The 23,898-nt window shown below is 44.2% G+C and overlaps 1 protein-coding gene across 2 annotated transcripts in view; it reads left to right on the top strand.

The window, feature by feature from the left end:
* Positions 1-15,794: 15,794 nt before the first annotated feature.
* Positions 15,795-23,898, top strand: part of fn1a (fibronectin 1a) — a 35,971-nt gene continuing 27,867 nt past the window's right edge. The window contains exons 1-9 of one of the 2 annotated variants that reach the window (XM_086145293.1): positions 15,795-16,035; positions 17,025-17,150; positions 17,242-17,376; positions 17,663-17,794; positions 18,555-18,692; positions 19,292-19,450; positions 20,932-21,129; positions 21,245-21,427; positions 21,520-21,696. In XM_086145293.1, coding sequence (XP_086001419.1) covers positions 15,906-16,035; positions 17,025-17,150; positions 17,242-17,376; positions 17,663-17,794; positions 18,555-18,692; positions 19,292-19,450; positions 20,932-21,129; positions 21,245-21,427; positions 21,520-21,696 — 1,378 coding nt within the window. In that variant the 5' untranslated portion in view covers positions 15,795-15,905. The remainder of the gene's footprint in view (positions 16,036-17,024; positions 17,151-17,241; positions 17,377-17,662; positions 17,795-18,554; positions 18,693-19,291; positions 19,451-20,931; positions 21,130-21,244; positions 21,428-21,519; positions 21,697-23,898) is intronic. The other variant, XM_086145294.1, reaches the window with a different exon arrangement.

Here is a 23,898-nt window from a genome sequence, read left to right as displayed (position 1 = left end):
CAGTGAATGACCGTGAGAAAAACCTATTTGTCAGTTTGCAGACAGCAGCATTGGGATTATAAATAAAAAATATCCAATACATACATTTTTATTTTGAATAATGACTTTATGTTGGGTCTTAAAGAGAGTCTTGAAACTGTTGCTTTACACAAGCTGTGTCAGTCACGCCGCAAAGACATCGAATAGAAATAATTCAAATACATTTAGCAGACTTAATCCCACATCTCAAAAACCTTCTGTGTGCTAAAGACGTCAGATTAAGTGAATTGTCGTAATTTTTCTACCACTAGTGTTGTAATGCAGAGGTAAATGCTCTCCTTGTCTCCCGCCTGCTGCGATAAAAAGCCAAAACCCCATTCAATAGGACATCTCAAACACCATGTCCAGGGTCGTGCTGATTTATGAATTTTAACATCTAGTCATTGCAAGCTTTTACAGTTGGTTTCCCCTTGCAGTGGAAAAAAGAACATCGTGGCAAAGAAAGAAAAAAAAATGTTGCTAAGGCACTTTTTTTATATGCTTTTGATTACGACACAGTCGTTTGAGGGACATCATCGTTTCGTGGATGATTATTCAGTCCAATAGTCAATGAGGTTGCTTTTTTCTCCCCCACCAGTTTCCTTGCACTTCTATTTTTGGTCCTGCACCCACTTCCCTTCTGCTTCAGTCCCCCAAGTTATGACTCTGGAATTCCTGGCAAATGTTACAGGTAGCCACGGAAACACTTGAGTCCTCCATTTGTAAGATGTATTAATTCAAATGAACAGAGCAGAAAGTGTGCTCTCACCTTCGAGTTTAACGGGACTGAAGTTAGAGGAATTTTAGAACGGTTCTTCCAGTTGTTGTGAAAACAGGGAAACCAAACTCCATCCGCTGCTCAGAATCCTGCATAAAAACATATGCAGATGCGATTGTTCGATACTTCCGGGTCGATGAGGGGCCAGCACGGGGGCAGGGAGGCTGGTGTCCCCAGGTCATGCTAACCCTTTGCGCTCAAAAGAGCACTTTGTCTATTGAGCTGCAAAACGTGTCAATTTTTCAGTCAGACACGACATTTATTAGCTGATCCGGTTCTTTTATCCCTATTATACCCGGGACAAAAACATTGGGGATTTTTATGGTGCTAAACTCAAATAAACCTCTAATCCTGGGAATGACACTCAAAGAAAATATTTGACCATTGATCAATACAATTTTTTACCTTTTTTTTAATTTTGTTTATATTTATGGGTGTTTTTAATTGATTAAAGATTCTTTAAGTAGCATTTTTGAATGAGAAAAACAAAAAAAATATCACGAAGTTCATTCCTCAAAAGGAGGGCCCAGACACCCTACGAAGGGAACTCATTTTAGCCACTTGTATCCGTGATACAACAGGTACAACTGGAGTCAGACCTTGGTCTGCATTGCCAACAGAAAGTCTGCTGAAGGTTGGAAGCTGCCAGGGCTGCCCTTTGTAAAGATTATGAACAGAATCCATGACAGACAGAATTTCTAGGCACAGTCAGGACATTGGTGGGACCTGCTTTGATGGCCTCGGGATTGGGTTTTTGCTTTTGTTGCAGATGATGTGCTTCCGTTGGCTTTGTTAAACTGTGATATCTATCTCTTATTGTGAGGGTTTGCTGCAGAGTATGAAAGCAACTTGAGGTCACTTCCCAATTCCAAGGCCATGGTTCTCAGCTGGGAAAATTAGGTAGAGGATATCCTGCCCCAAGTGGAGGAAATAAAGTAGAGTCTGAGATCAACAGGTGGATCGGTGCAATGTCAGCAGTAATGTGGACTCCACATTGGTCTGTTGTGTCAATACAGGAGCTGAGCCAAAAGGCAAAGCTCTTGCTTTACTGAATGATCTCTGTTCCCGCCCTCACTTCTGGTCAGGAGCTGTGGGCAGTGACTGAAAGAACCAGATCACGGACAACAGTGACAAACGTGCGCTCCAACTGTACTACTTAAATTATTATATGTTCAGAAGACCATGTAGCTGGGGACACATGCAAGGTGACTTTTGTTTGGTTTCATTTAAGTGTAAAATTCAAAACCAAAAGTGAAATTAGAGTCCAGATTTCATTGCAAATTAGAGTATAAGCAGTAAGTCCATAAATTTTCCACTTTTGTCATATTTTTCACTTTAAAAGAATGTGACATTTCAGTCAGTAAATAGTAGTAAGGGCTGCTGGGGAAACTGCTGGATGTTAAACAAATTAATTGTGCTCCATTCCAAAGATTTGCTTCTGCTTACAAGTTCTGTTGTAAGTGCTGTGATACATGATGGCACACGCCACACCCATAAATTACCCCCCCCAATGACTCCTCTAACTTCCTCCCTTACAGCTTGAGTTCTCTGTGGGGGTCCGGCAAACCCCGGTGCATTATGATCTGTCACCGGGACGTAAACCAAACACCGCTGTGATGACATCAGCTGTCTGTCTGTTTACAGCCCATCACTGGGGTGGGGAGGGTCAGGAACAAATGAGGCGCGTTGGGGGAGACGGGGGAAAAAAAAAAAAAATTTGAAAAGCAGCGGGCTGAAACTGACTTAGGAAAGAGAGCGACTGGATACACTCATAACTAAACAAATGCAATTCTTCAGTGTGACGTCCCTCGAACAAGCAAACAGAGTAAGTGTTTACTGGCAGTTTGCTTTCAGAGCTCAGTTGCTTAGTTTACGGATGCATTTTTAATTAAATAGGGCTCAAACCCACATGTTTTTCTTTCCAAGCAACAGATAAGACACTGTGTCACTGTCAAGTGAAACTATGATTTTAGCTAGCTGCACAATGGAGAGATTGGAGGTTGCAATACTTTTGGCTGACACACATTGCATTGGTGCAAAAATCTCACGATGCAGCCACCACCATCATCTCATGCAACATAGGTAAAACTTTACAAAAAAAAACAAACATGTAAATTAAGTAAAAAGTACATGTTTACATTTCCAAATTTACATTTAAGCTGGGGGCGCAGGAGAGAGCGAGAGATAAAGATTCATTAATTCATTCCAACTATCCTGACGGACACAATGGGGCTTGAGGCGTTCAGTGAATCCACTCCCATGTTTTCTTAAATGTGGGGAGGAAACTGAAGAACCCAGGCAGAGCATGGAAACTTCACACAGAAAGGCCTCCCGTGTCAGAATCGAACCAGGAACCTTCCGAGCATGAAGCAGAATCGCTAACCACCGTACAACCTTTTAGTCATAAAAGTCCCTTGTCAAAAGTCCCTTGTCAAACATCACTTCCAGCACTCCACTAGAGGGCGGCACAGAGTTCACTCCAAGTTCCCTTTCAGAGAATACCAAATAAGGCTACTTAAGGAGCTTGCAATAATGTCGCTTCTAAGACAGAGGTACATAAGAAGCAGTCCACTAGACGATGGCGGTCTGACACAATGTTGTCTTGCTTCTTTTGCTTGAGCATACAAGACTTGCGCCGCTTGGTACTGCTCCGTTTGTAACTAATTTTTTGGGGGAGCTTGTGTAGAGAATACGTACAGTCATGGCTAAAAGTTTTGAGAATGACACAACCAGAGAAACATCTGGCAAACGCCTAAAAACCCTGAAGGAACAGACTTTGTGTAAGTGTCACTCAAAACTTTTGGCCATGACTGTAGTCAAAGGCAACAAATTGTATTGACAGACATCTCCTTCAGTATGAGTATTTTACAGTTGAGCATGAATGAACCTTGATACAATAAAACTCATCATTCCTGTGGGGGAGGGGGAAGCAAATCTTCAGCTTCTTCAGATGACAGGGCAGGTCTGCCTGATGTCAAGAAGCAGACTGTTCCTAGAGAAAAGGCATTCTCGCCAACTGTGCGGACTTTGGGGATGAATGAAAAGCAAGAGGCCTGGAAGCGCAGTGCACGACCAGGCACATACGGCTTCACCAAGTCGGATAGAGAAGACCGTTCAAAGCTATTGACCATTATAGACAAGGAACAACAGCACCTTAAAGCCTGAAGAGAAAGCCACAAATGCCAGCACCAGGGGAACAAGTCTGCATTTGACATGCGCAAACAAAAGTCAGCTTGCGTTAAATTAGCTCATTTCCCTGCGTCTGTCTCACACTTTCCTCGTGGTCAAAAAGAGAAGAAAGAGTCCTCAGCACCATGTTAGTGCAAGCGGACAAGGTCCGTGATGCGTTTCTGACACACCGTCTGCGTCTCAAACTCTTCACCACTTGCACATCTGATTCATACTGCTACCACGGAGCTGTTATGGAGGCCATGTTGCTCCTACACACTCCTGGACTCACAGGAGTTTATGTTTTCTCTTGCACGTCTCTGCAGTAAATGGTCTGGAATTAACAAGCTCATAAAATACAGTACCTTCTTTTACGAACCCTGATTTTCTTACTCATACAAATATGAACTTTATTGATCAAAAGCCTAAACTCTGAAATACAACTCTATATAGCAACTCTGTATAGCTAAAAGATTGGCCTCGTGACATGGTGGTTTCACTAGATCGCGTTCAACCATTAAAAACATAAGAAACTCATGCCGAGGGTGCCAGAGCTGGCTAGCTAAGGTGCTAACCAGGCCATTGGGAGCAACTCTTGGTTCAATGTGTTGCACAAAGCATGCAGCTAGGAGTAACTGGGACTCGAAACCCCAACCTTCCAACTGGAGGGACCCTACTGACTGAGCAACAGCTAGCCTATATGGCAAACCATAGAAAAGTTATTTTAAAATGTAAAAATTTGAAAATGTTGAAATAACTACTACAGTAGACTTCCTGTCTGGGTTCAAGCCACGCCTGCAAACTTGGTTTAGCTTATCTTAGGTTTGACAGATCCGCCTATATTTCATAACTTTGAGGTTTAAAACTTTGAGGAAACTCATTTATTCACTTTACGAATGTCGAGAAAGTCTATGCGTTGACAAAAGTAAGATCGGCGACACACCGAGAGACAAACATCTGCAGTAGCTGCTCCCAGGGGCATGGGAGAGGATGAGGAGTAACAGCGCTAGCGTTTGGCCCACTCTGTTGCATAATGATTTATGCTACGTTTAAAAAAAAAAAAGCTTGGGGACGGGGGTGGGGGGTGGGGGCAAGTATGAATGTCTAGTCCCGGGGGGTCTTTGAGGATATCCAGATATAATCCAGTTGAGAAAAAAAAGGCACAAGTGTGCAGTCTAAACTCCTAATCGCTCCATCTTTCTTCAGCCTGGGGGGATAGGGGCGCGTCGCTCAGGGGAAGCAAGTAGTGAGGAGAGCTGGAGTTTCAGGGGGGGTGCGGCAATCCAAAAAATTATTTTCTCTTTCTTTATTGGGCTTAGAATTGTTAGAGTATGTGATGGAGATGTCGTAAGAGTGAAAGTTCAGCTTGCAGGTCTTCTTCTTTTCTTCCCTGCATGGGAAATGTGAAAATGTGAGAAACAGCCTCTCTATCCAGAAGTAATGATGCACTTGGGCGTTTTCCTTCAACTTTTGCCCTTCAAGTGCTCAGTGAAGATTTCCAAACCTCAGAAGTTTGTGATTGGTGATGTGTACACACACAGGAGGGGAAGAAGGGGAGGGGAAAAAAAAAGCGTTCTCTTACACAATGAAAGCATTCATCATTTATCAGGAGAGCACATGACAGGTTATTGTAAAGTGTTTAGATAGAAGCAATAGTCCAAAAGTAGACTCTCTCACAAATGCAGTTTCACAGAAAATGAACCCTTTATCTGTAAAGGGGGATCCAGCTATTGGATTTAATTGTCTTTATAGGTCATCTCAATGTCTTTTTAATTGTTCTAAAAAAAAAATTAAAAAAAAATTAAAAAAAAGACATGATTTTCAAGAAATAAATTCCTTCATTTTACATAAACATCCTTCATTATTCATTATCAGGTCATGGAAGAGGTTGTCGCCTTCAGCTGTCATTGGGCAAGAGACAAAGCGCACCCTGGCCCAATCATATAGACATACAACAGTTCTCGCAACAGAAGCATGCAAGCATTGATCCGCTTATTTAAGTATTGACAGTTTATGGTCTCGAACAGACCTACTTCTACAACACACTTAATTCTGCATGTTCTTGGACAGTGGGAGGAAATTGGTGAACTCAGAGGAAGCCAAAGCAGACATGGGGAGAAGATTGACACAACAAACAGAAAGTCTCCTTGACAGAATCAAACCAGGGACCTTCTTAAAACACAAACTGTTGTGCCATCCTTTCAAAATCACTTACCTTTTTAATGTCAAACATTGTTTAAAAATTCAATTTTAAATAAGATTTCCACAAAATTACCGGTACATTAAAAACCAAAACAAGCAGGGAATTAACTCAAAATATGGGATGATTCACTCCCCAGAAATTATCTGAAATTAATAGCAAAAAAAAAAAAAAGTGACCACACAAGTACACTTTTTGTTATTAACGATTATGAAAATTCCTCCAAACCCATTAACAGCCCTTCTCCAAACAAAGTGAAACCAAACTAGTCTTCAGAAACTCAATAATTCAATACCGAAACATGTATTTGCAGGATACTGAAAATCCGGACTCTTAATATTGCGATGTTCTTTCACTTCCCCATGTTGCCAAGCACTAATAGGTAGCGCAACACAACCCAAAACATTGACAAAGCATCTGGAATTGGTTGTATTCCCTTTCCCTGTACTAGCGAGTGTGTCCAGACCATACATGGCTGATTTCCCCAATCGCTGGAGGGATACAAAACACGTTTCTCTCCCCCCCCAGCCCCTGTTCTCTGTCCGTCCACACTGCAGAAACGCTGTTTGATCGGCGGGCTGGAACTGAGGAGCAGAGAGTCCTACGGGACGTTCTGAGAACACAAAGGAGGAATGGCCAATTAACGGTATTTGGGCCGAGAACAAGATATTTCATGGTTCTGAATCGCTTTGGGAGAGGTTTGAGGGGGTTAGGAAAAGCAAGCCACTGGTGGGGTGGAGGACAACAGACGGCACCTAAACATGTCCAGAGAGACATTCTGACTAAACAAAGTTGGATGAAAACGTGCAGCAGCTGCAAGGAGACTCTGCAGCTGTGACCTTCCTCCTCGTCGATCTTCTCTCTCAGGGTAAATAACCCTGACACTGTTGTGTAAAGGAAATCAGACGGAGGGGGAATCTTCCTTCAAGCCGGCTAATTATTTTTTTCTTGCCCGCTCACTCAGAATTATTTTTATTAAATCATGTCATGCAGCACTAGAAGTCGTGGAGAATCCCTCTCCGCTGCCCGAAGGCCTGTTTGAGCCACCTATGGCTCAGTTACGTCATCAAGTGCTCCACGGGCCAATCCAAGCTCAGATAAATAATCCAGACTTGCTATTAGCATGGAACGTACAGGTAGATTTAATGAGCTGAAATTGGTTCAAGGTATACCCAAGTAATGTTTCGGCCCCAAACAATCAACTGGCTGGTTTGACTGGGCCCAGATGTTGTCCCGTACGATGCGGAGCTCGGTTTCAGCAGCACTACAAAAGTTGGCCTGCGCTGTCCCGCTCAGTTCAAATACCGACGGACTGAGAACAGACGTCAGCCATGACTGGGCTGGAAGACAAACCGGAAATGTCCGATCAAGCCGCCGCTAACGAAGCCAAACGATCTGTAATGCGTTGATCATGTTCATCGGCATGTAAATGGAAGGGACAGGCTCCCCTCAACAGTAGGTCCATACCGAGATACTTTCAGTTACAACACAGATGTGGGTCACATAAAGGCCAAACATCTGTTGGTATCAGGGACCAGATCGGCCAATGGAATAAATGTGCCTGCTGCCAGCATCGGCTGATCCTTTGACTGACTGTGCTCTTTGTTCTAGTTGAACTCTTGCAAGCATACCGGCCATAACCCGGTCATCTGATCAAGTCAACCAGGAAGCATCTAAGTGAGGACCTTCTAATACATTGGACTGGGTTGCTGCTACTTTCAGACTAGCTTTGGTAAGAAAAGTCCTCACCACCTAACTTCTCAAAGCATCTGCAGACCTAATGAGGAATTGGTATCAGGATGGGAAACCAAAAATTTCCTTTTGACCAATTACTTTTGCTTTCCTTGATCAACTTCTGCTCTCACAGCCGCCTCTCTCATGAACCCTGACTAATCTATGGCTTTGGTTTATTCTATGTAGGCTCTGAACATCAGCAAGCTAAGCCTCCAGGAGAATTTTCATATTGAGTAGGCCCGCACATAATTTCCTACAACATGTTGCTGCTGACCGGCCGCGCAATCAAACTTTAATGATATCAGCATCACAACAGTGACTTGTTTGGGTTCACGGTACTGTGCCCGTGCCCCCCCCTTTCCTTTCCAATAGTACATCTCACTGCACCGGGCCAACATTGCAGTTCTACTTGTTGTGTCAAGTGAGGGCCTGTTTGTTAATCTCGCCATAGTGCTGACTGAAAGGGGGTCAGGCAGGAAAAAGCCAGGATGCCATTTAACTCAGATTTCCAGGAGAGCTGGGGTGAGAGATTAAGATGGAAAAAAAAAAATAAAAAATTGCAGAACTCACCACTATGACCTTCCCGGGTGACTCAATGGCAACGACGTATTAATTTTAGTCAAATTTCCATTCAATCACAAGAATGACTGTGTGTTATTACAAGGAGTCAAGAGACAGTAAACTTGCACAATGACCAAAAATGCGCCCACTCTCCCCTTCATTTGGGGTTTTCCAGCACCACCCGCACTCATCCAGCACAGAACTGTTTTCAGTTTCAAGGATGAGAAAACAAAAAGAGATAGAGGCTGCAGGCTCGGTTTTTGATGGGTTCGTTGCCACAGAGGTGGTGGTGACTGATCTTTTCCAAACATACCCGAAGAGCAATTGCGCTAAAAGGCAATAGTCCCATCCAAAGCGACCAAAGAGAAAAAAAAAAGTAGTTTAAACCGAAGTTGCAGAAGCGGAGCAAGACGCCGCCAGACTTCCTGCAGACCATTGTTGAAATTCCCGTTTGTTGAGTCCCGGTGTTGGACCGCAATTCTTTTTTAAAACGCAGCTGTGGAGAGACGACCGCTGTTAACTCGAGTCTATCGTGTTTACACAGTCTAAAAATCGCAATCACAGTTTGCCACTATGGTCTTTGCAATCTGTTCAAGGCTAGAAAACCTGTCTTTAGAGCTCATGGAAGGGATTTTTTTTTTTTCTTGGGGGGGGGGGGGGGACCACAAGCACATATATCAACCAAATGAAATCATATCAACCATTTATGGCTGGAATCTGAGAATATAATCAGATTCGAATTTATAATCCTGACATTTATGGGATAGATTCCCTCGAGCTCCCTGAGGTCATGAGACCTTCGCGTCGCCATGTAGATGGAGCTCGGAGATGTGTAAACATAAGGACCAGATGACGTCACGTGACTTGAGCAGATCAATACCTGATGTGGGTTTTAGGATGCGGAGGACTCGGGTGAAGAGGACGGCTAAGGCCCCGGTGTCATCGGAACCAGGCGGCTGCCTCTGAAAGATGGAAAACAGGAAACGGATAGATCACCGAACAGGATGGAGGGGAGAGCGAGAGAGACAGGGGGGCGGGACGGGCCGCTCGAGGAGACGTGGGAACAGAGGCGTTGGGGAAATTCAACCGTCGACTGCAATATTTCTCTTCTGCGCTTTTCCAGTTTTGTTTTTTGTCCTGCTCAGTTTTGTTTTTACCAGAACCATGACAACGAACCCATTCGTCCCTAACAGTTAGACCGTTTCCCTTTTCTTTTCCCCTCCCTTTGCATAAAAATAAAATCCTTCCGGTTGAGCATACGCTCATCACGTCAGACGACGGTACAATCATTTTTTCATCACATTTGCACGACACCTGACATCTGCTTCTCAATACCCCAGTGTCACAAGTTCAAGTTCGTCTCTGAAATTTATTGTTAGGACCCTTAAAAGCGGGTACCAAAAAAGGTACATAGCATCGCCGTCAGTGGCTAATATATCAGATGACCCCTTCGGCCCCTTCACCTTTGTGTGACATCCCCGTTGAACAAACATGTCCATATATAGCTCAGGTTGTTTTGGTTCAAGGGGGCAATAAAAAAAAAAAAAAAAAGGAAAATAGACACTTGTGAGCTGGTGGAAAGATAAGCAGAGGGGTAAAAAAAAAAAAAAAAAAATGCGATCAACAGCTCGTCTTTCTTTACCTGCATTGGTCGCAGGACATGTGTCCCAACAAAATATGGCGAACCGGACATCTGAGCCAGAGCTTACTGAGTTCAACGATTTTAAAATCCACCCGATGCTTCTGGACACACTTTTCCAGTACCGCAGCCCACGTAAGATAACCCCCCCCCTGCGTGGGAGCTTGCCCGTTTTTTCTTAAACTACAGCTTGACTCCGTTAACCAGCTGAAAGCATCGATCTGTTGTTGTAATGATGTAACGGTTGAGCTCATGACATTGAGGAAAAATGACGCGATGTTTCTTTTTTTTTTTTTTTTTTTTTAATTATAAGTGGACCACATGGTGCAGTGAGTTTCTGGAAATAAATAAGTAAATAAATATGTGGCGGCAAGGCTTGTTTTTGTTTCTCATTTTGATTTGATCCTGTTTGAGTAATTCCAATCCTAACTTGGGCCCTCCAGCGTTCCCCCCCCCCCCCTACAAAATTCCCTTATCTGTTTCATTTCTCATTTCTTTGTTTTATTTCTTCTGCCCACTTTGCTTCGGACTGTTTCCTTCTTTTACTTGTGGTTTAAGAAGATTACGTGTCATGTGCAATGAGCCGGAACAAGCCAGAGATATGCGACTTGGCCCGATATCTGGAAAATGTACAAATGCCTTTTGAGAAACAGGATTGAGTCGGTCAGACAACCACGGTGCGAGGAGGGAAAATTGAAATATATCGGCGGCCTCTAACTGTGAGTTCACCGGAATTTGAAATCAAAATCTTTTTAAAACATCATCGGTTTTGACCCCAATATGGACATAAAACCCATCTGTAAAATATATCTTTGCAGAGAGCAGGGTGCAGAGAATATTGGCTGGGGCTCTTTTATAATTTATCCAATAATTATAAATCCCAATATACATTTCCATTTCATAACTTGAGCGTTCCGGCCATATTGGTGGAAAGGGGCCTGGCCTATGCCTCCTCACTCATTCCTGGTTGCCCCTACAAGAACTGAGCCCTCCAATAACTTTATCAAAAAGGGACAAACATGGATGTCTCTTAGAATAAATGCTAGTTTTCCCAACAAAGCACTATGAGCGGGACCAATATTTCTGATCAATAATAATCATCAATGCAAATTAAGGCGGTCAATACACAGTATCAAGTATTCTTTGAAATGTGATCGGGCCATCCGTCCAATTTGCAACCCGTTTTCATTTCATGTCTTGCGACGAGTTTTCCGCCACATCATTGTGAAGGGGCGTGGCCGATGGCATCTTTCGTCATGCCTCGTCACTGATATAAGGTTGGAACTAAATTTGATTCCTCAAATCACTGTCTTAAGATTTTTTATGAGAAAAAAATAAAGGAATTTTTCCAATGCTCTGGATCACCTCTGGAAAACCGGTGCTTCAGTGCTACGTGTTAATAGACCAGTAACATGAATGATCACATCGGGGATATCTTGCATCTGACACCAGGAGGCCGCAGACAAGAGAATACTCATACGAAGAGCTAGATCTGTAAAGTTTCCGATCATCTTGTCACTGATCGCATCAGTACTCGGGACAAAACCTACAAAAGACAGACCTGCAGTCACCACGGTCTTGCCGTCTGGACAAGATCATCTCGACGTCTAGACTCGCAAGCTTGAGACAATGAGTTGCGGCGAGTCAAATGTCACAGCCGTCCAAGCTCAGTAACAGCTGCGTAATCTGAATTTGTCATATCTGTAAATCACTCAGAGGAATCTAGGGCTAAGCGTTATAGACAATAGGGCGTTCTTCCCAAAGACATGTCAACACGCTCCCCGAGGGCTCCCTGAGGGCTCCCTGAGTAACCGTGTGATAACCAGACACCCATTACATCTCGTCGCTTAGATAAACTAACTCCTGAATGCCAACAGTCCAGTTCGATTAATCGAAAAATGTATCAATACCACTGTTGCTGATAAGCTTTATTCCCAAGCAGCGGCTTTTCAAATAGAACTTGAAAACCTGAATAAAAATAGATAAGTAATAAGAAAATGGAATCTGCTTTTCATTCCAAAATGGTCTTGAAATTTATGGGTTTCTTCTCCAGCCCCGTTACGTTCATGGAAGCTGGTGAAGTAAGTTTCCATGAACTTGCTTGTTTTGCTGCGACTGCTTCGGACAGAGAGACAAATGGCAGGAACCCCACCCCCTCCCGGTGGGCGTGACCATTCTCGGTCACGTGACCGCCCGTTTTCATACGAGACTAATTACACTTCAACTGTAGAAAATACCAAAATTGACCAAAACTAAGAACTTAACTTGACAACATTAGAATATTAACTTAAAGTTGTGCGATATAGAGCTGTTAGGGTATTGCTTCACAACGAGAAGGTTCTGGGTTCAATTTCCACCAGTGGGGCCTTTCAGTGTGGCGTCTCCATGTTCTCCTGAGGGAGTCCGGAGTTCTCCGGTTCCCTCTCGAAATCCGAAAACATGCAAGAGGTCAAGTGGAAGCTTCTAACCCCATGGAGTACCTCTCTGCGGGATAAGTCCACTGAATGTGTTCGGTTCATTTTTGTCCAACTCTTATCCCTTCTCTGGAAAGTTCTCTATTAATATTGATTTGATAATTATCCTTTCGTCATGGTCAACTCAGCCGAGAGGCAAGGTTCATTCTGGACCAGTTTGCCGGTCAAAGGCCCCCCATCTAAGTCAACTTTGTCAATTTCTCTAATCTACTCCTGCAGGTTTATGTGACCATTGCAGGAAACTGGAGATATCAGGGGAAACCCATACGGACATATGGAGAACACGCAAACCCCACACAGCAAGGCCCCCTGTAAAAGTCAAACCAGGAATCTTCTTGAATTCAAACAAACAAAACCTCCCCTTCAAAGAATACACGTTAGTAATTCATACAAACTATTCGGTCATTATCTATACCGCTCATCCTGCACTCATATTGTGCGAGAAGCAGGTGAGTCACAGGGCCACATATAACCACTCTCTCATTCACACGTATGTGATATTTAGGGTCTCCAGTCAAACTGTTTTTGGGTTGTCAGAGTAAACAAGCAGAAATGGGGACAATATGCAAAGCATGCACAGAAAGACCCGTTGTCCGAGTCAAACCAGGAACTTCTTGCCGTGAGGCAAAAGTGCTAACCACTGCGCAACTGTCAATATGTTATAACACAAACCCTGATCGTTAAAAGCGGCAAACAGATGTTTCATGAAATAAAAGGGATCCCCGCCCCACCCCCAAACAAACAATAGGAGTGGGAGATTCATTATCTAGCACCTATCCTTACTCAGGGTGGCAGGGATGCTGGAGCCTATCACAGCTGTCATTAGGTGAGAGGCAGGGTTCACTCAAGAGCAGTCGACTACAAGACAAAAATCGATTCACCCTCCGTTTCACACATCTGGGCAATTTCGGGGTTTCGAGTAACCCTTTTGGACCGTGGGAGGAAAGCCATGCAGGACATGGAGCCTCCGCCCGGGGAATCCAACCACTTTGCCGCCAATCAGTAATAATCAATGCAAATTCAATCCACCAATATACATCACCATTGAAAGCTGTGCGTATTCTGTGTGAGGTGTTCGGTTGAGCGGTCACTTCTGACCTCCGACTATTGGCACTTCGGATCTTCGGTGACTGAATTGCACCTCCTGAGCTGATCCAAATGTACGCATAAAAACCCGTGAACCCCGCCAAGAGATAAACACAGCGGGACGGTTGCTGAACCGAAGCGAATCTTGCTCAACGCTGAGATGGGGAGGTGGGCGGTCGGCGAGACGATCAGATCCGAATTGGAGCCCGGGGTTACGTCATGCTGCGCACCATGTGGAGAGGAACCCTTTTGAAGTCAACTTAACACATTCAGAGGTCAAATTCACAGACAAGGGTGAAGTCCTGCCTTGCAATTAAAAGGAAAATGTTTTATTTTGGAATTAGGGGCTTTTTTTTTTTTTTTTATAAAAACAAAAACACACAGATCCTGCTGTGTCTTATGGACATGATATAAAGCCCTGTTTAGGAAGGCAGAGTTTGTCTTTCCATTTAGGAGTGGGGCAGGGAAACATGGCAACCAGGTATAGTATTTGTTGGAGAATACAAGTGTAGTGCCCCCCGACTCACATTTTCCCCGCACCAAATGTAGGAAACAAGGGGGAGGAATTCTGAACGACCAATGGGAACGCCCGTACTTGGGCAGCACGCTGGTTTGTACGTGCCACGGGGTCGCTGGCATCAAGTGCAAAAGCAAACCGGAAGGTAGGTTTGTGACACCTTGAGGTAAAATCGTACCCTTTTACCCCTGCCTCTTCGGTCTTTACCAGTTTCCCCTCCCTTTGCCTTTCTGCAGAGGCAAATTGCTATGACAAGATCAAGCGGCAGTACTACACCATGGGGGAAAACCTACAAAAGGCCAAAAGATAGCATGATCTGGGAAGAGGAGCCTGGGGGATATGTGAATATCGTGCACCCTAGCGTTGATAATCAAGTGTAATTGACTGACTGGGAAACGGCAGTGATGAGGAAGCCAGAAAGAGGAAGCCGGAGGAGAATGGAGAGAGAAAAAAAAAAAAAAAAACACTGGATTTGAGTGGGGCAGGTCACTTGGATAAAACCCCTTGGACTACAGAAATGCTCTCCAGACTTTGAAACTTCAGGCTACTGGATTCTGTCCAGACACTGACGCCATGTGACCCAATTCCTGCAGATCATATACTTTCAGCTTTTAAAAAAAAAAAAACCTCTAGGACCTCATAATCTACAAGCAAGCGGCTTAAAGAGAGAATAATGGTGGGGCAACCAAAACAAAAAAGTACACCACCACTAGATTTTATCATTTAGTGCATGAACAGAAGTGGAAGAGTAGGGTGTTGCCTTTCCACAAAGGCTTTTTGGATTTTATTATTTGTATTTTTTGTCAGAATAGCCCGCAAATGACCGCTCTGTTTGATGCCCTGCCCCTGCTGTTGAGCCAACTAAGGGGTTTTCCTTAAAAATCTTGTGTCACCCTCATCTTGCCGCAAGAGATGTTGCAACCAAATCTCACACTAACCACAGTCATGATTTCAAGTCCAATGTTGGCAGAAAAAAAAACTAATTTAATTTAAATCAAATAGACATTAGGGGTCCAAACATCTCAGAATTGTGATTCTTGAAATATTTTCAATTTTTTTTTTGGCTTATGAGTGACACAACTACCTTTAAACATTTTATTTTTTGAAATATTTACATTAAAACCGTGCTCAGTTACAGCACAGTGGAGGAAAAGGAGAAATTAAGATTTTTCAGGGCAAAGTTTGGACACGAGGATCACAATTTATTTATCATTTCAGTGCAACTTGTGGAGGAGAAGAAAAATAAATAAAGTGGTTGCAAGGTAAACTGCAAGGTGCATTTAAGTTAGTGGACACACAAGTAGAAGAAGGCACCTTGTCTGCAGGCTTGTGAGAAGGTGAAATAACCATAGAAAGATGTCTTGCATTTTGAGCACGGTGTGCGTGTGTTCATTCCGAATCCTTAGGTGGCATTTCTGCTGAAGCAGCCTGTCTGCAAAACATGGCTGAATAATGCAATAAGATCTCAAGAAGTTGTGACTAACACTTTCGCGTCAGAGTTCCTGCGTGGGTAGTGGGTCCCTCCTCCAGCTGAGAGAGAGAGAGCATGCCCCAGATAAAAATCACACCCCCCCGCACCAAACCCAACACCGCAAACCTGCACACCGGGGCCCCGCAGAGCGGAGCGGACGCGGTACGAGGTGCACCGAAGTTGCCAGCTTCGCGAAAGACGCACAAAGAAAGTAGAAAGAGCGGTAAAGGCGCGTCGAGGAGCCGAATATTGAGCAGGGATGTCCGGCGCAATCGTGGCCCGGGTGCTGGTTGCGGTGTGTTTGGGGAGCGCCGTGCACTGCGCGCCCAAGGCGGCGTTGAGGGACCGGAGGCAGGCTCCGCAGCATCAGGTCCCCTCCGTCACTCAGGGTGAGTTGGACCTTTTCGGTTTATTTTATTTCAATCAACCACTTCGTCGTACTTTAATTTTTTTTTTTAAATTAATCCTGGAAGGATCACTGATAGGAAAGGTTAATAGCTTAGTAAGAAATGGTTTGTGCTCTTTAAATGGAAGAGAAGGGGGAAGCTTTTAAGCACAATGCATTTTTTCCAGCCTGCACAGTTAAGCAGATCCACCTGATTTTTAATATGTATATGTGCATTATTTATATCTATTTTCTCTGGCGTGCATCTAACCCTACTCTGTCACTCTCACCCACTAAATTATCTTATGACAAAACACTTGAAATTAAAAAAAAAATATATATATACACAGAAGTTGTCCAACCCCCGTTCCCTTCTTGTGTTTTTAATTTTGGATGAATACTGCAAGGCGAGGGGAGAAAATACACCCCACCTGGCTTCCATATGGTGGAAGTGAGGACAAACTCCAAGCTGAAAAGAAATAAATAAAAATTGAATAAAGATGTGCTGTGGCCCCAAAAACGCTGCGAGAATGTGGACAACGGGCAGGGTTGGTGTCGGCTAGAGAAAAGGGATATTGAGTGATTTATGACTCACCTGATGGTGGGCTGGGTGGGGGATCCTTTTGATGTCAGCTTAACGCATTTAGCGGTCAATTTCACAGACGAGGGGGGGAAGTCCTGCCCTGCAATTAAAAAGAAAACGTTTATTTCAAACAAGGGCCCTTTTAAAAAAAAGCCTGCTGTGTTGATGTGATACTGAGCTATGTTTGGATTTGGCAGAGTTTGTTTTTCCATTTAGAAGTGGAGCAGGGAGACATGGCAACCAGGTACAGTATTTGTCAGAGCAAGTGTAGTCCCCCCAGCTCATATTTTCCCCGCACCAAATGTTGGAAACAAGGGGAGGAGTGCTTTTTTTGGGGGAAAAAAAAAAAATCTCCCGCTGCGTGATTCTCACTAAATGACACCCCCGCCCCTTCTATTTTTCCTGGTCAGATGGCTGTGTAGAGAACGGCAAGTTCTACAACCTGAACGACCAATGGGAACGCCCGTACTTGGGCAGCACGCTGGTTTGTACGTGCCACGGGGTCGCTGGCATCAAGTGCAAAAGCAAACCGGAAGGTAGGTTTGTGACACCTTGAGGTAAACTCGTACCCTTTTACCCCTGCCTCTTCGGTCTTTACCAGTTTCCCCTCTTTGTGCCTTCGTGCAGAGGAGAAGTGCTACGACAAGATCAACCAGCAGTACTACACCGTCGGAGAAACCTACGAGAGGCCCAAAGACGGCATGATCTGGGACTGTACCTGCATCGGATCCAGCAGGGGCAAGATCAGCTGCACCATTGCCAGTGAGTTTCTGGCACGACGCAGGTTGGGGGTCTCTGTGGAAGACCACACATACTCGCTCCCGTGTCTCCGGCTATCTCCTGGTGTGCCAGACTGATGCCAGTGAAGTGTGCTTATCCCCCTGTAGCAGCCACAGCTGATTAACACCTGGAGCGGCACAGCTGTTAGCACTTAGCCCTGTGGTCAAATAATGAGAGAAATGTCTGAGTCTGGGATTCTTTCTTTCTTTCCTGTCGCCTTCTTTTGCGTGCACAAAAAAAACGACCTATTTTCCTGCCAAAAATACAGATCGCTGCCACGAGGGCGGGGCGTCCTACAAGATAGGCGACACCTGGAGTAGACCCCATGAGACGGGAGGGTACATGCTGCAGTGCGTCTGTCTGGGCAACGGCAAGGGCGAGTGGACTTGCAAGCCCGTGGGTGAGTCGGCCAGGTAGCCAATGAATAACAGACGACTCCGTGTGAAAAAGGAGCCAAACAGATTATTCGTTGTTTTAAGAGGCTTATTTAAGACGTTGCGCTTTGCCATTTGTTAATTACGTAACCATCCCCCCAAAAAAAAAAAAATCGAGCCGTAATGATTTGGTTATTTCAGCTCGTATCTCTGTATTGGGTAATGCAAGACGTCATTGTCTGGATGCCAGAAATTTGATTTAGTGCGCTGGCAACTGCCAATTGTTGATATTGTGTTGTTATGAAACCACGATCTGACACGAAAGTTCAAAATAAGGTGACTTTTTAATGTCCTTTCACGCTGATATCTTGTCCCGAGTCGATTTTTGACTCCCTTTTTAAGGGAGGTGTAACATCTCCTGGTGTGTTTTTTTTTTAAACATTTATTGACACCCAATGCTTCCTGGTGTTTATTTTAAGTATTAAAGTGTTTCTCAAATATCTGCTGATTTATAGGTTGGAATTTTTTTTTCTTTTTTTTTTGGTACTCCCAAATTTCTGCATTAGCTCCAAGAATCTGGTATCAATTGGGATTTTTTTTTTAAAAATCCAGGATATTTGCCAAATATTTACTGGCTCAAGCTTTACAAATGCCAAGGAATATTCCAGATCATCCGTTCATGATATTCTAACTTAAAAACCATCAAAAGACAGTCGTAATTTGGCTGTGAAACATTTTTTTTAATTTCAAGCATATCAAAATAATTGTTCACAATCTTTCCTGTAGCGGAGCGTTGCTATGACAACTCAGCGGGGACCTCCTATGTCGTTGGGGAGACTTGGGAGAAGCCGTACCAGGGATGGATGATCGTGGACTGTACCTGTCTGGGCGAGGGCAGCGGCCGCATCACGTGCACTTCCAGAAGTGAGACACCATTCTTCGTCCATTCATCCGATATCAAGAGACCTTGTTTTTCTTTTTTAAGTCTTGTGATTCGACATCTCGTCCAATTTATGTTCATTTGTACCCATTAGTTTGCGTTGGCTATCTCATGACCGCTACCTATTCCCACAATCTCTATGTCGCCAAATCCCTACATTTGCTTTGACTGTGGCAACTTGTTAGCCGATGAACTTTAGAGGAAGCTAACTCAATGAGAGTGAGTCACACAGGCAGGAAATGTAATTAATTACCGGTAATACGTTTCTATTTTTGACCCAGTCACGAGCGTGTGCGCACATCTGCCTGGTTGCCGTCTTCTGCGCCTTAAGTGTACACTCCAGGATTCGAACCCGCTGTTCAGGAAATGTTTTGCAAATATAATCATTACTCGGAGCATTTATGGTGATGGCTGACGCAGACGATTATAATAAATCTCGTCGCCCCGGCACCCGTGGCCTTGGTGTCATGTGCTAGGCTTTTGGGCGACATACGGGGATGCCGATAACAGCTGGCGACCAGATTATGCGCATAAGCGTACAGCAAATGCGCATCTCTTTTAAACTACATCCTTTGTTTTGCAGATCGCTGCAATGACCAGGACACGATGAACTCCTATCGGATCGGCGACACGTGGACCAAGACGGATTCCCGAGGCAACCTGCTCCAGTGTCTGTGCACCGGGAACGGACGCGGGGAGTGGAAGTGTGAGCGACATGCCTCTCTTCACTCAACCGGCCTGGGTGAGAACTGACAGAACCCTGGTCTCCTCTTTTGTTTTTTGTTTTTTTGTCCCCTGCCCCCCAGCGTTGGCTGAAGACAGATGTTGCAGGAGAGGGGGCAAGTGTTGAAGTGAGAAGGACCTGTCTTTTGTAACTCTTCGCCATGACCTCATGAGAAAGATGGTGAAGCATACAGGGAGGATCAAGACGCGGGACAATTTTTCAGGAAAAATGTGCTTGGAGTGGTTTCGAGTTGTTATTGGGCGTGAGACAAGGCCAGCTCAAAAAGACAGCGGGCCTCATGTCAAAGTCTTAAAAACCCACGCCCATGAGTCGGAAAACACTCTGCCCTGCAATTTGTAACCAAGGACCGATTCGCTGCGTGGTACAACGGCCGAGAGTGGATAACATCAGATTTCCAAATTTCAGCTCATAACAGTTACAGCAGTTTCCAAAATAAATGGCACATTTTTAAAGCCCTTAACTACATCTTAATGGTACACAATTCACTTTACAGCATTGCCGATTACTCACATTCTCACAGCAACGCCGGTGGAGGTTTGTCGCTAAACCCCACCATTTTTAGCAAATTGTTTTTTTAGGGGCTGTCGTTTATGGCCCAAACAGCTTGCTACAGATTATGTTGGTATGCTACTGTTCACAGCATAGACAACTGGTCTCAGTCTATGCTAGCTGTGTGATCGCGTGCACCTTCTGCAAATTCCTGATTGCTTGCTTGTGAATCTTCTCTTGAGTTAGCTATGTTGCTTGGACTTACACACCTGACTTCCGTTGAGGTTCGCAAAGTGATAGCATGCTAGGATAATCTGAGACGTCTCAAGTTGGGTATTAGCTATTTGTTAGCATACTGCTTTCAACTGATCACTCGACGTTTTAGTGTGAAAAAAACAAACATACACAAATGGCCAAAAACAAAAATTTGACCATTGTTTTTTCTGCTATTGTTTTTTTTCATTTATTTTTCTCTGCTAAATTCTGGCTGCACAGGTTGGCAGGACAGTCAGTATTCAACAAGTTTTTCCACAAGTCCGAACCCCTTGTTTCACTGTAAATGCCCTTTTTTTGTATCTCATCCTATTGCACAAGAACCTCTCAGACACTCCACAGTCAATTGGAAGTTATCAGACAGATGTGTGTTGCAAGGCTCTACGCCTGTGCCCACCCATCGTGGGTGCAGATGGAGCATAAACATTTCACTCAAAGTTAGAACTCATAAAAGGAACCAAATAAAGTAAAATGTATCCTGAGAATGACGCACAGAAAACAACTATGATTTTCAGGAGAGCAGGCTATTGGAGTCTGGGACTTTTATAATTTACGTATATAATACTTTATGAAAAAAATAGCTCTCGGTTTCGAACGGCTATTTGGTTATTTCCTGTTAATCTCCGAGCTCACTGCCTGGATTGCTACAATTTTCAAGTGTTCTGTGTAATTATAATCCCTATAAAAGCTGATCTGAATACCATATCACTTTCCAGGCACTGGCTCCCGAGTGGTCACCAACATCCAGCCAGCGGTCTACCAGCCCTCCTCCGTTGCCCTGCTCCCCAAGGAAGGACCCTGTCGGACTGAAACGGGACTGTCGTACTTTGTCGGCCAGCGCTGGATTAAGAACCAGGGCGCCAAGCAGATGATCTGCACCTGTTTGGGCAATGGAGTCAGCTGTGAGCACTGGGGTAAACCACGGTCCTCACATTTGCAGTGTACAAGACAGTTAAATTGCAATTGCGTGTTCAGCAATGGACGTATTTGACAAATAAGCATGTATGAACTAAGAGTTTCTTGATCCAGGTGGACCAGCCCCAGTGTATGGTGGCAACTCTGGAGGCGAGCCTTGCGTGTTCCCCTTCGTCTCCCAGGGAAAGACCTACCACTCTTGTACCTCTGATGGGCGCAGCGATGGACAACTCTGGTGCTCTACTTCCTCCGACTTCGACACGGACCAGAAATTTTCCTTCTGTACAGAAAATAATGGTGAGCTGCTTCAAGAATTGTTCAGATTTTTTTCTTTTCCGATTTTAAATAGCGGCCAGGAGTTGAATGACCGCTTTTCTTTCTCTGAACAGCAATCGTAGCAACTCGAGGCGGGAACTCCAACGGAGCTCTGTGCCAGTTCCCCTTCACTTTTAACGGCAGAAACTACACCGAATGCACCTCAAGTGGACGTTCAGATGGCATGAAATGGTGCGGCACCACTACAAATTATGATTCGGAACAGCGCTTTGGTTTCTGTCCAATGGCCGGTGAGTGCACGTAATTTGAGATGTAAAGAAATAAGGGAATCCAAATATGTCTCGAAGCGCTGATTTTCATGTGGCAAGCTGCACTGTTTTACAGTACATGTCTAAAAGAAACAAGGGAAAGCAAACTAAATGTCCACCCCCCCCCCCCAGCTGCTTACTAGCCAAAGGGGTAACTTACGTCATTAGCACAACTATTTGACCCTCCCGATCTCAATTAAAATGCATCTCCTCCCAGTCTGAAATATTTGACTCAATCTGCGTGAAAGCTTCTTATCAAGACAGGACGGCAGAGACAACATCTTGTTTAAAGGTCCCGCACCTTTGTTTATTGCCGCCGGCCTCGTAGACCGATGTGTCGGGGTTGAAGTGGCGTCAGTTAGGTCACAAAAGGCGCTGAAGCCAGTGAAACAGCAGGGGAGGGGGGGTACTGACATCACACTAACATTTCTGAAGGAGTAATGAAATGGTAATTGTGACACCAACAGGCTGTAAAATGAATTGGGCAAACAAGGGGAGGGCCCTAAAAGATTTAATGTGTTTTGATGTCTTTGTACAACCGCTGGTAATTAAATCATTATCAACTGTGTCAGCTAGTCAACGTTAATCACTGAATTAAATGTGGAAAAGATGCCAAGCGCATGAGGAAAAACGCTGAACACGAACTCGGGCATTGCGTCTACCAGTTGCCGGAGGGTGGCAATTTAACTTGGCGATATTTGAATACATTTCCAAATAACAAGAACTGTAACTCTTTACAAACAAACAAAGCAAATCCTCTTTGGTGTCTGCCCTCAATCCCAGCAAGCTACATCAAAAGGATTCTTGGACTTTGTTTTTTTCCGACTGGAAACTTCAAAGTAAGACACAAGGGAGACGAAATGGTCTGGCATCGGCCTGTAAAATGCGGACGGTACACAGTGGAAACAGCTGCGCGGCTTATCGGACGGCGCGCGTCCGTTGATCTCGCGAGAGATTTTGCAATTATCAGCTGTTGTCACGTAACAAAGCTGAGCGACTCCGTCCCAAAATGCCCCGAATCTGAGTTTAGCCATCGAACATGCAAAACTATAAAATGTTACTCTTGATGGAGTTGCTAGCGTGATAGCTCAGTACATATTAATTCCAATCTGTGATAACATGTTTATGCTATCATAGCATTCGATAGTATGCTGTTTTGCAGTAACAAAATTGATTTTTGTTTTTTTTGCATGCGAAAATGTGAAGGTTATCAGGTCAGATTTTTTTTTTTTTTTTGCAGAGATGCAAATCAAATTTTCGATTGGTAAATCCAACTCTGTCATCTCTATTCATAAATCATGACCAGAAATGGTTTGAAAACGGCATGAATTTTACAGAAGCTACCATAAAATGGGGCGGCGTGGCACAGGACGTAGAACAATCGTCTTTGGAACCGAGCATTCCTGGTTTGATTCCCAGCTCCTCCTCGTGCGTCGAAGTGTTGTTGAGCGAGACACTGAACCCTTAACTGCTCCCAAAATAAAAAAAATTAGTAAACTGTTTCTCCAAGACCATGATGATTTGTTGAATTTGACAAAATCAAGTAGCAATTTTAGCTCATCCTCTATTATCATTTAAAACCTTAAAGTACTTTTCAGTGGTGCCTTGTTGGACCAGTTGTGTATAAAGGTTAGCAAAAGGCTAGCTGAGGAGATTTATTTACCTGTCCTTTCACCAGTGTTTCACTAAAAGTGGACTGTATGGAGTTTGACATGCCTTCAAGGTTCTCAAACGCCTTCTCAAGTCCTGGGACCTTTGGGCCGACGCCCCGTTGTTAAAAAAAACACCTTGTCAACATTTAGGCAGGGGTTAAAATCGCCTTCATGTCTTTGTCAGAGAAGGTTGTGTGTGTGTGTGTGTCTGTGTGTCTGTTTGTGTACAACAGGGGGTCTGTGATAGGGACTTTAATGAGTTCTCGGGGGTCGTCAAAACAAACAAGGCAGTTGAGATGTTAATGGTGGCGTTCCAACACGTCTTTAGCCCTCCTCCCTCACCCGTGGCATGAAGCGGCTTCTTAGGGGCGTCTGTCACATGGTCTCGGCCGATTCCGGGAATGAGATTCCCATGTTTTTTGTTTTTTGGTCGTTTGTTTTAATGGCAACAAAATTTACATTTGCTATTGTTTTCTCTGCGCCTGTCAATCAGAAACATTTGCTGGAGACCATTTGCGTGCGACAAGCGATC

Source organism: Fistularia commersonii, chromosome 4 (assembly GCF_037954325.1).
Source record: "Fistularia commersonii isolate RoL2024-O1a breed Wild chromosome 4, RoL_Fcom_v1.0, whole genome shotgun sequence".
Lineage (NCBI taxonomy): Eukaryota > Metazoa > Chordata > Actinopteri > Syngnathiformes > Fistulariidae > Fistularia > Fistularia commersonii.
This window is presented reverse-complemented; position numbering and strand designations above follow the sequence as displayed.